This window comes from Oncorhynchus keta, chromosome 14 (genome assembly GCF_023373465.1).
Source record: "Oncorhynchus keta strain PuntledgeMale-10-30-2019 chromosome 14, Oket_V2, whole genome shotgun sequence".
NCBI lineage: Eukaryota > Metazoa > Chordata > Actinopteri > Salmoniformes > Salmonidae > Oncorhynchus > Oncorhynchus keta.
Window position 1 is genome coordinate 62,055,995 of NC_068434.1, and position 12,900 is coordinate 62,068,894.

Genomic DNA, 12,900 nt, shown 5'->3' on the forward strand with positions numbered 1-12,900 from the left:
CCCATTCCCAAATAGAACAACTGTCATGGCTGACGGCTCACCAAATCTGCACCATTGCCAGAATGCCTGTATAAAGACGGCTGGCAGACTGTCAACAGTACACAGCATCTGTCCACGTTGGACTTACCCGAGGCGTTCTTCAGGTAGCCGTTGGAGTCCACTGTAGTGTAGCTGACGTACGGCCCAGGCTGGTTCACACCAAACGGCTGCAAGGTCAGAACACCCACAGCATTAGAGTAGAACACACATATTAGTGACCCAATCTTCCTGAAACAACAGATCTCCCCCACCATGTAAATTCTCAACGCAGACACCCAAGTCTGACACAGACATCTGTCCCCTTCCATGACCTGCCTCAGAGGTTTTGGCCGTGTGTTCAGAGCGTGTGCAAATCACCCCTGACCTTTCTGAAGCCGGGGGGTTCTGGGCGCTCTGCTCTGAGTCCTTTGGGTGAAATAAAAGCACAGGTCTAAGCCCTAGCTGGCTGGGTCCCAGCAGACAAAGAGAGAGGCGACAGTGAGCCTGACATAGCAGCCAGCTCCATCCTCTGCATTATGCAGTCCTACCCGCTGCTTCTGGTAATCCCTCAAAAATAGTAATGAACAGTACAATGCGGCAAATCGGAGATTCATTTTTAAAACGGTTCGGGGGGGGAAAAAAGCCACATAAATGGTAGACCTCACTTACATAAGTTAATCATTAAGATGGCACGGAATTACATTTATATTGACAAACCTAATGTTTTGTACACTCAGTGCATGTATTGCGACTCTCATGATGCTATTTGTATTGCGATTCTCATGATGCTATATGTACTGCGATTCTCATGATGCTATATGTACTGCGATTCTCATGATGCTATATGTACTGCGATTCTCATGATGCTATATGTACTGCGATTCTCATGATGCTATATGTACTGCGATTCTCATGATGCTATATGTACTGCGATTCTCATGATGCTATATGTACTGCGATTCTCATGATGCTATATGTACTGCGATTCTCATGATGCTATATGTACTGCGATTCTCATGATGCTATATGTACTGCGATTCTCATGATGCTATATGTACTGCGATTCTCATGATGCTATATGTACTGCGATTTGATACTGTGATTCGTCCGCCGTTGGATGTTCAAACATATTGCTCACCATTTTGTCTGCTGCGGACGGAACAGGAGAGAGCCATGAGAAAACCCATTTTGATCAGTCATGGACATGAAAGTGCTTAAAACAAATGGAGTCATTCTGGAGGTTTGGTACGGCCAACTAGCGGCCAACTAGCGCAAAAAAAATAATATTGCGATACCGTCAAAAAGAATAAAACACATTTTTCCCCATCCACCACTAGTACTGTGGGGAGACGGTTCTCTCAGCATGCCGCGGGGTGGGGCTCTGCGGGGCGGGAAATTACTGAGTGGTCATGTGGAGGCTGTACTATCTCTTCATTATGGGCCGGTGACGCCTAATGAAGAGAGCTTTCTGTCTGCCTCGGTTTAAACAGCCTAATGAAAACTATGGCAGCCTGTTAGAGAGTGGAGTCAGGCTCCCACACCGACAGACCCTCCCACACAGTACTGTCATATATATGGCATGTGTAGGCCTATAGCTTCACCAAACTGAACAGTTGTACTGGGATTGGAAATTGAACAGAGGTTCTGTGGAAACTAAAGGGAGAGGAGGTGGATGGTGATGGACTACGAGACAATAGGTGGGAAGATAGACAGAAGAGGGTTAGAGTGATAGATGTGAGGGACTTAAGGAGGAGGAGAGCGGGGAAAGCAGCCCAAAGCTCCAGGCATGGGCTCGATCAATCACCCGGCTAAATCAGGCAATGGGGGGAGGGGGGGGAGGGGGGAGTGTGAGCAGACACAGTGGACAGGCAAACAACCCAAACACAAACACTATGAAAGGACCCCAGCACCAAGCCTGTCTGTCACAAGCTCTGGGGATGAGGGGCTGTCACATTTTACCTTTTTTTTTTTGCCATTTAGCAGACGCCAGACGGACTAGTTACAAGATGAGCCTTTTCACTTTCTCAAAATGTTCCTATCCCTTTTATCTTTCATTTTAATATCTCTCATTTCAATGTACCTCTTTGGCTATCTTTTTTTCCATTGTGTTACAATGCACACGCATAGACAGAGGCACGAGTCTTACCTTGACGTTTCCCGGGCAGTCGTTAGAACAGAGTCCACTAAGCACTGAGGAGGAGAAAAGGAAGACTAGATTAGATTAGCTAGCAACAGGGGACTATATTTGTTTTACACAATCCCATGCAGATTTGTCTGTGACTAACAACACGGCTAAATGAGTTTGACGCTGTAATGGTTAATGACGTCATCCCTGTAGGAGAACCCAAACTTGGTAGACTTAAGCTAGACCTGCAGTGCTAATACTGTTTTTCTGTGGATGCTTATTAAATGGGGAAGCTAAATAAATGCAGTCATTGAACTGTAAAAAAAAAACACAAAAAAAACAGGCAAAAAAATAATAATATTTGAAAAAGTAATTGGTAGTAAAATGAACACAGATAATAAATGAGCTCAATAATAAGCTGCAGGGGAAGTGTATGAGTATTTGTGTGCATATGGAGCAGCAAGGAAAAAATCCTGAATTCTTAATCAGCAATAAGAGGAATTAATATATTAGCATACTAATTGGCTGGCGCTGGTAATTTGCACATTGAAGTTGAGCTGCTGACTACTTCTTTAATTAGGATGTACCATCATGCATCTGATGTACTGCTGCACACTGACTGACTGCACTCCTTAATGCAGATAAACAAACAACCCCATTCAAAGTAAACACATGAAAGTTCTTCCTCTACAGAGCTACTAGACCTAGTCCCAGAGAGACCGACCGTCACTGTTGGACCGTGTGGCCTACTCTATGGAACTGAAGGATGTGTCTGACATTGGAATGAAGTGAGGCAAAAAAAATACATTTAAATGTACTTTTTACCCCTTTTTCTCCCCAATTGTGCTATCCAACTGGTAGTTACATTCTTGTCCCATCACTGCAACTCCCGTACGGACACAGGAGAGGCCAACGTCGAGAGCCTCACCCCCCCTGAAATACGACCCTGCCAAGCCGCACTGCTTCTTGACACGCTGCTCGCTTAACCTGGAAGCCAGCCGCACCAATGTGTCGGAGGAATCACCGTACAACTGGCGGCAGTGTCAGCGTGCACATGCCCAGCCCACCGCAGGAGTCGCTAGGACAAGGACATTCCGGCCGGCCAAAGCCTCCCCTAACCCGGATGATGCTGGGCCAATTGTGCGTCGCCTCATGGGTCTCCCGGTCGCGGATGGCTGTGACACAGCCCGGAATCGAACCCGGATCTGCAGTGACGCCTCAAGCACTGCAGTGCCATAGACCGCAGCGCCACTCGGGAGGCCTTGAGATGAGGCCCTTTGACCTCCACGTGGAACAATTTGTTGGGTTATACCTCTGTGGTCGATGGGATCGATACTGCCCATGTTGAAAGGTACATGTTCTGCTGCTGATTTCATCGGTTACAGCCCTAATCAGGACACGAGAATGCAGATATCCATCTGATCAAACACTGACCTGGGCCCGGTTTCCCAAAAGCATCTTAAGGCCAAATTCATTGTTAAAACCATTGTTCTAATGATGAACACAGCCTTAACATTCGTTTGGGAAACCGGGGCCTGGTATCAGGTCCAACACCAGTCAGCCGTGTGCAGAGGACAGAGCAGATCAATAGATCATAAAACGTTGGGCCTCTAAACCCAGAAGGGTGTTTCTGTTTTCTCATTGAAAACCATGCTCAACACTGACCCAGTCTCTGCTTGGGATGAACCCATCTCATATAACTAAGTGTTCCCTCTACAAATTCATTTCGATTTTTGGAACCCTTACATTTTATTATTATTATTATTTAAAAAAAAATGTAACCTGTATTACTATTCTCACCATGCCAAGTTCATTCCAATCCAGACTGACCCGTGGTGTTGAGGTTGGATTAGAAACCCTTCTCTTTCCAAGGGATCATAACAACAAAGATGTGATCCCTAGTCACTAGTGGAGCCACTATGAAGAGGAGCTAGCTCGACATCGCTGTCTTGTTTAAAGGACTATGGGGAGCGTGTCGTGTCGTAAATTGGTTAGTAGAATGGGTAAATCCAATCAATGGAGACTCCATAAAGTGCCTGACACAGGCAGTGATGCGTGGCTCTGGGAGAGAGACAGAGGCGGGGAGCGTCAGTGACTGTGCCTCGCCGCTGTCCTTCACGAATCACTGGCCATGCTACTACTGCTCCAGGATGTGGATGCTTCTCTGTGTGCTTGGATAGACAACTCTCCCTCTCTGACTCTCACAGAGCAACCCCCCCCCCCTTCCTTCTAAACACAGTCTGTATTCACAGCTCTCTACGCCTTTTCTCTTCTGTTGTCATTCATTAAACTCGTATGCAACAGGTACCAAGTAAGGGTCACATACGGACCTGGGACCGCCAACACAGTAAGTATTCAGGGTTTATCCAGAAATCCACAACTGTGCACACAGACACTGGTCTGCTGCCTGTACTCTATTGGATAGAGCTATTTGTCAGAGGAAGCTGCGACAAGGGCGACAAGGGCAACGGCAGCTCCCGGCAGGACTTGCCCACTGAGGTGGAGGATGAAATGGACTGTCAGTGTATTCTGCTTGTGTACATCTGGGCCTGTGTACTAGTGTGTGTTTTGTGTGTACAGATATAGGATATTAAATTTGATCCAGTTTGCTACAGCAGGAAAATAATCGTATAGCAACAGGAAATGTGAATTATATTTAATGGTTTGTTTTTTTTCTTCTCCCCAATTTCGTGGTATCCAATTGGTAGTTACAGTCTTGTCCCATCGCTGCAACTCCCGTACGGACTCGGGAGAGACGAAGGTCGAGAGCCGTGCGTCCTCCGAAACACAACCCAGCCAAGTTGCGCTGCTTCTTGACACAATGCCCACTTAACCCGGAAGCCAGCCGCACCAATGTGTCAGAGGAAACACCGTACCACCTGGCGACCGTGCCAGCGTGCCCGGCCCCCCACAGGAGTCGCTAGAGCGCGATGGGACAAGAACATCCCTGCCGGCCAAACCCTCCTCTAACCCGGATGACGCTGGGCCACCCCATGGGTCTCCCGGTAGCGGCCGGCTGCGACAGAGCCTGGACTCGAACCAGGATCTCTAGGGGCACAGAGACCACTGCGCCACTCGGGAGGTGCCTTAAATGGACATTTTATAAGGGGTTAATACATTTTCTGTTTGGGCAAATCAAGTGGAAATTACAAACTTTATAAGCCTTTTTAAAACTCAAATACACTATACGTTTGCAGGCCCCCGTCCCTGCATGAGGCCTTTTGCCTTTTGGTAGACCATATTTGTAAATAAGAATTTGTTCTTAACCGACTTGCCTAGTTAAATAAAGGTTAAATAAATTAAACATTTCCTGCTGGGCAGGAAAAATCTCACCAAGAAAATAGTGATCAAATTAAAATCCTCCGTCTATAAAGTGACTGTAGAGAGTGATGTGATGCAATAGTCTAGAGAATGAGGTGTGGGACATACAGAACTCACAGGGTCGGCTAAGAGAGCAGCTTTAGAGCAGAATAAATATAAACAGTAAAGACCTGTTAAAAAAAATGTAATTTTCTTTTTGTGGATTCATCTGATGGATAATGTGCTTATTTAATGCCAGGGCTTAGTTCAAGAGCTTCATATGGCCTATAGTGGAGATAAGGGATTCTATGCAGACTTTTGTTCATCCAATGCACATTATGACATCTTCATGAGGGCTTTTACATGATCGTCATTTGGCGAGAAGGCTTTGGGGTTTGTTCCTTTAATGTCTGTGCATGTGAGAGACCGTGGAGCAGAATGAGAACTTAGCTATCTCAGTTGCTGGCTGTCGCCATGAGTTAGGTGGGATTTCTTGTTGTGTTAGGATTTATGTCACCCTGCTATCATGCTGTAATGTTTTAAGAGGTGGCATGTTGCTACTTTGCCGCCAGGCCGGTGCATGGGCTGTAGACTTATCAGACAGATGGGTTGATAAGGGACTGAGTGTCCGGTTCATCGTTCCACTTCATTGAGCAGGACACCAGCATGGCTCAGAGGAAATAACATCATGCGCATGCGAGGCCAGATGTCTGAGCCATCTCTGACATCCTAATGAGAGCTGTGGGAGATGCCCTCTCTCTGTTCTTGGCTGCATCAGTTTGACCTGAAATCTGACAGCACTATAATTCAGGGCTGCATGGTGCTGTTGATGTGCTCTGAATGAGACTCTGTTCCAGTACTGTAGAGTGGAGCCAACAGAACAGCAGGGTACTGTAGTGTACATGCATGAGAGCCTGTAGCTGATCTGGGTTGACAACTGCCTTCCCAGGCCCAAGTACTGTCAAAGCATGTTCAAATCCTCCACCAGTCCAGTCCCTCTAGATCCTACCCTGGAGATGCTGTCTGATGGCTCCCACATTTAACCGCCTCCGTATCATCATCGTCATAAAAATAGATAAAACCATAGAGAACCATGGAAACCAAGCCAACGTCACAGGAAAAGAAGAGCCACTCCAAGCTGTCAGTTGACGTCACACATGGAGCAGGCCTGGCTGCCTCTTGACAGGGGGAAGCCACATGTTATGCCACCACGCCACGCCAGTGGCTACAAATCAATTAGCATGCCTACACTGACAGCTGAGCAGTCCTACACTGACAGCTGAGCAGCCCTACACTGACAGCTGAGCAGCCCTACACTGACAGCTGAGCAGCCCTACACTGACAGCTGAGCAGCCCTACACTGACAGCTGAGCAGCCCTACACTGACAGCTGAGCAGTCCTACACTGACAGCTGAGCAGTCCTACACTGACAGCTGAGCAGTCCTACACTGACAGCTGAGCAGTCCTACTCTGACAGCTGAGCAGTCCTACTCTAACAGCTGAGCAGTCCTACACTGACAGCTGAGCAGTCCTACACTGACAGCTGAGCAGTCCTACACTGACAGCTGAGCAGTCCTACACTGACAGCTGAGCAGTCCTACACTGACAGCTGAGCAGCTCTACACTGACAGCTGAGCAGCCCGTGATGCTGCTTTATTTTTCCTCAGGCCTAATCTGGGCTGGTGTTGACCCTAGGCTTCACATCTGCCAGACAAGCAGTGACACACATTTACATTGACATTTTCGTCATTTAGCAGGCTCTTTTATCAAGAGCGACTTACAGGAGCAATCAGGGTTAAGTGCCCTGCTCAAGGGCACATCGGCAGATTTTTTCACCTACTTTGCTCGTGGATTTGAAACAGCAACCTTTTCTTTTACTGGCCCAATGCTCTTAACTTCTAGGCTACCTGCCGCCACACACACACACACACAATCATAAAGTGTGCGTGCACACACAGTCTTTCTACCCGCTAACGTTTGTATTTTACTATTACCTGTCTTCAGGATGACCACCTGCTCATAGTTGAGTAATCCACAAAGGAAGTGTGTGTGTGTGTATATGATATCAATCTCCTCCCAGACGGTTTTGAAGTCTAGTTATCTGTTATGTTGGACTGATCTAATGGTAAGTCATAGTCATATCCAGCCTGCTGCTCTGACATCATTCAACTACCTTTGTTTGAGGCTTATTTGAAGGACGTGCTTCAGCTGTCAATCATCTGCAGGCTGCAGACATGAAATGAAATATTCCATCTGTATTCCCGGAGATGCATTATATATGAGGGTGGTGGAGTAGTCAGAAGACCTTTAAGACCAAAGTCAACGGATGACTACTGGACATGGGAGAAAAGTTTCCTTCTGCAAAATGGTAACCCTCGGAGTACTTTCAACATTGTGTCAGATTGACAGCTAATGTAAAACCGGAGAGAGGAAACACAGTCATCTTTATATTTTCCTACTATAACCTTGATTTCCCGAATCCTCTTCTCACATTTGATATGTGCCTGTTTGAGCCCTTTACACGTGTGCCTCCATTGTGAGTTTAATTCTGTATATTTTAATTCAACACTCAATAATACACACCAAATACAACCTCCAGAAATATGGACTTGTCAAATTCCAAAAGAGAGCGGAGAGTAATGTCTCTATGAAAGCTCCCTTATCTGTTGTGCTGAATTGAAATGTGAGTGAGGGTGGTTACTTCCTGACTGACAGCTTGGAGAGAGGTGGAGAGAGAAAGGGAAAGGAGGATGTGTACTGGACTGAACAAAGGCTGCAGATGTTTCTCAATGCAGCGAATCTGCATCCTAACTAGAGAGGAGGAGAACGTAATCAGCTCACATAGTTCTGTCTGTCACTCACACCCACGCACAGATCTAGACACACACACACTCTCTCCCTCTCTCTCTCTGTAACCCTTTTCTAACGTTTCGACTTCGAATCTCTCAATATCTCTTTATTTTTATTAATCCTCAGGTAGATCATGGGGATATGACTGCTGAACTAGGCTAGTTCACCGAAGTAAACTTGTGACATTGTAGGACCGGTGTGTCACACTACCTAATTCTTCAGTAAAAACAGAGTAATAAGACATCGCTGGCTTTGAGATAGACGGTTCCTGCTCTCCCCTAATGGCTGGGTATCATCTTCCCTGTGTCCCGGTGTGACGCTCAGCGACCTGATAAATCTCAGCTACCTGATTAACTCTCCTAATTGAAGGGCCAGTTTGAGTTAACACTGGCTTCAAAGAGGCAATAGTTAGAGGCAGTTTTATAGGCCTTTTCTTGCCCAGGGACCCCCTCCCAGGCAAACCGGCAACCCAGGGACCACATCATGCATTCACCAGGTGAATGATAATTGCAAAGGAGAAGTAATCAACATTTTAAAATTCATGAATTTGGTAGATAGTTTTTCATTATTTTGACCTACCGACATTATAAAATCGGAAGGGCAGCTAAGAGCAGCTATTTAGCTGGTTACACAAAGGTCAGCAAAAAATGTACAGTACCAATCAAAAGTTTGGACACAGCTAATCATTCCAGGGTTTTTCTTTATTTGACTATTTTCTACATTGTAGAATAATGAAATAACACAACATGGAATCATGTAGAAACCCCAAAGTGTTAAACAAATCAAAACATATTTTAGATTCTTCAAAGTAGTCACCCTTTGCCTTGTTGACAGCTTTGTCACACTCTTGGCATACCCTCAACCAGCTTCATGAGGAATGGTTTTCCAACAGTATTGAAGGAGTTCCCACATATGCTGAGCACTTGTTGGTTGCTTTTCCTTCACTCTGCGGTCCAGCTCATCCCAAACAATCTCAATTGGGTTGAGGTTGGGTGATTGTGGAGACCAGATCATCTGATGCAGCACTCCATCACTCTCCTTCTTGGTCAAATAGCCTTTAGACAGCCTGGAGGTGTGTTGGGTCATTGTCTTGTTGAATTTTTATTTTATTGTTCCACTAAGCGCAAACCAGACGGGATGAATGCTGAATGTTGTGGTAGCCATGCTGGTTAAGTGTGCCTTGAATTCTAAATAAATGAAGTGCAATCTGAAGTGCAGTTAACTCTAATAACTCTAGACCCTCTGGGTCTTCCTTTCCTGTGGCGGTCCTCCGAATTGACTGAACTTCATGTCTTAAAGTAATGATGGACTCTCTTTACTTATTTGAGCTGTTCTTGCCATAATATGGACTTGGTCTTTTACCAAATAGGGCTATCTTCTGTATACCACCCCTAGCTTGTCACAACACAACTTATTGTCTCAAACGCATTAAGGAAATAAATCATTTTTTTGGTTACTACATGATTCCATATGTTATTTCATTGATGTCTTCACTATTTTTCTACAATATAGAAAATAGTTTAAAAAAGGAGGAAAAACCCTGGAATGACTATGTGTCCAAACTTTTGACTGGTACTGTATGTCCATGTCAAGAAAGCTTACCAGCAGCCAGCGGCACTGGTAGCCTACTCACCGGTGCTTTTTCAAAGCCTATGTCAGATACTAGTGTAATTTGCTCAAAATTAGGAGTTGAGAAATGAAGTTGACATCATTATAAATATGACCCTCTTCTTTACCGTAGGAATAGTAGTTCATTCTGTTGTTGCTAGTGAAATTCATAAAAACATTGAAACTAAATAAAAATAGGGCCTACCGAGTGGTGCAGCGGACTAAGGCACTGCATCACAGTGCTAGAGGCATCACTACAGACCCAGGTTCGATCCCGAGGTGTATCACAACCGGCCGTGACCAGGAGTCCTATAGGGCTAGGCACAATTGACCCGTCATCGTCCGGGTTTGGGGAGGGTTTGGCTGGTGCGGCTTTTCTTGGCTCATCGCGCTCTAATTACTCCTTGTAGGCTTGACCTCAGTCGTCTGTTTCCTCCGACACATTGGTGCGGCTGGCTTCCGGGTTAAGCGAGCGGGTGTTAAGAAGCGTGGTTTGGCGGGTCATGTTTCGGGAAAACGCACGACTCGACCTTCGCCTGCCGAGCCCTTTGGGGAGTTGAAACGATGAGACAAGATTGAAATTGGAGAGAAAAAGGGGAGTATATATATATATATATACCCTGTTATAGGTAAATAAAAGAGTGCCATCGGTGCAATGGAGACAAAAGCATATCAGTCTGACACAGCGAGCTACCGAGCGCCGGCACGTTAACCATAATAGCACCGGAGCCTCAGGAACCAGAGGCGGGTGCAGTTTGAAGATGAGTTTAAAAAGATCAATGCTGGGTCTAGGCTGGGCGCTGAATGCAGCAATTAGCTGTGTCTCTGGGTCCCACCGTGGGCCTTTATCTTATAATTTCATCCTGTGAGTGACCCAGACTTAAAGTCAATACCACAGTGAGGCCGCTCGATAAGAGCTCAGGGGATCTGAAGCCGGCGGAAAACAGCTCCTGTCAGCACCTGACGTACAACACACCAACAAGGGAGAAGGGTGGGGTTGCTCGAGTCTGAGCCTTGTCAAAAGTCACCCTATGGACTTGGCAGCAACACCCCATCCATTATTGATTGCATGTTGATAGAACCCCAGAGACTGTTGTCCTTACTGTACTTCCATTAGAGCCAGATGAATCACCTGCTCTTCCTCCATTAATGCCCACCTTCTTCAATGTCCAACACTGACAAGTCAATCAATCCCAACCTCATCTGTTCCCATTCCCTCCCTCTCTAACCCCCTGACACCATCCCTCTGATCACCACAACAACACAGTCAGAGTGTGAGTGAACCCCAGCCCATCTTTTCACTGCACACAAAGACAGTTTATCTACCCATAATCCTTCCAAACACCTCCCCCATTACTACATTCACAGGCTTTCTTCCGGCTGAGGGCTGGAAGACGCGGCTCGGGTTTCAAACAGTCACAGGTGAACTACGAGACAGCAGAGTTTGCTCTGCATGCCCACCAGTGGGTTATTGTGTGACACCAAGACTGGGTTGTAAAGGGAGGATGTCCACGCTGCTCCGGTCGCTCTTACAGATGGGAGGAATATGTTAGTGCAATAGGAGGACAGAGCTGGCCTCTCTGGGTTCCCGGCGTGCACCGTTAGAGGCGCGCGAGCACGCACTACTCAGTGTGTAACTTGACGCGTACTGTACGCCACAGCAGGAGCAAGAGGGCACAGGCAGCAGTTTGCCATTCGAAGTCAATTACCAGAGTGCTTGCTCCATCTCCGGCCACTTGACGACTTCAGCACACTGCTGATCTACCAGTGCTTTACTGAAGAGAAACAACCAACAGCTCAGAAAAGAGAAGCGGACAAATCCTACTGGGGTCAGTCGTGTGAGACGAGGGAGTGTATATGCGAAAGTTGGTGTATGTGGGCAAATATGGCAGTGTCTCAGTGTCTGGGCCTGACGTTATAGGCAGAGGAGCAGTCATAGCTCACAAACTAAAGCAGCCCACCAGTGGGGCTGTGAGGGAGAGATGGGGCTGTGAGGGAGAGATGGGACGAGAGAATGGAGAAGGGAATAACTGCTTCTCCTTTAATTAAAACTCAGCAGGCAGGATTAAATGGCATGAAAGTAGCTCTTTAGTGGACACTTTCCGTTTTTCAAAATGTCAGCTTCCCAAATGTCAGCCATCACTACAGCCACACTGCTTCTCTTTCTTCTAGGCTGGGGAGGGGAGCCACACAGAGGAATGAGGTAAGGAGTTCAGTTAAAACACCCAAAGGATGCTGGGAGATGCATGCCCTGCAGTCATTCGTGTTTGTATTGATGCGTGTGCAGTTGTCTAACGCAAACTAATAGGGATGTAGCCTGCAGTCATCAGAGCATATACACCGCTGCCGACTCGTCTCAGGGAATGAGGATGTGATATCCTGAAAACAGATCGATATAAAAACCTCACGTGCTCTTCTTCGGCCTAATGCTGAGAGGAGGGCATACAATTATGCGGTGGTGAAAAGGGGAGATCTACATGAAAAGTTTTCAAACAGAACTGTCGAGTCTAAACAGAACTGGAGAGAAACAAAAGGCGTGTCCACAGAAAAGGAATACAAAGCACGCATACAAACGTGGATGTTCACACAGACATGGACTCATGCGCACACGCACACGCACACACACACACACACACACACACACACGGTGAGAAGTTCCGACTCACCAATCACTTTGACGAAGTACGCGTCGGCTTCAAAGTTGTTCTTCAAAGCGTGGATGATGAAGCCATCTTTCCCCTCTTCTTTGCTGAGCACGATCATATCCAATATTCCCTGCAAATGAGAAAATGGTAATACACGACGGACAAAAAGGAAATGGAGGCAAAGCTTTCTTTGACGGTCTCTTCTGATGTACCACTTCATCCCCGTTATGGACAGAAAACAGATCCTCCATTACAGCAGTTATCTGCACTCCTCTCACACTCTTTGTCAGGGAATTACAGAGAAAATGAGCCAACTCCCAGAGACAGGAGTGGAATATAGATATAGAGATGGAG

The 12,900-nt window shown here is 46.4% G+C and overlaps 1 protein-coding gene across 1 annotated transcript in view; it reads right to left on the minus strand.

Moving 5' to 3' along the window:
- LOC118393749 (T-cell immunomodulatory protein-like) overlaps positions 1–12,900 on the minus strand; it is a 125,516-nt gene that overhangs the window by 24,596 nt on the left and 88,020 nt on the right. Inside the window, exons 12-14 of the mRNA XM_035786790.2 lie at positions 12,568–12,676; positions 2,165–2,208; positions 128–206 (exon numbers count right to left, since the gene is read on the minus strand). Of these exons, the coding sequence (XP_035642683.2) occupies positions 128–206; positions 2,165–2,208; positions 12,568–12,676 (232 nt within the window). The remainder of the gene's footprint in view (positions 1–127; positions 207–2,164; positions 2,209–12,567; positions 12,677–12,900) is intronic.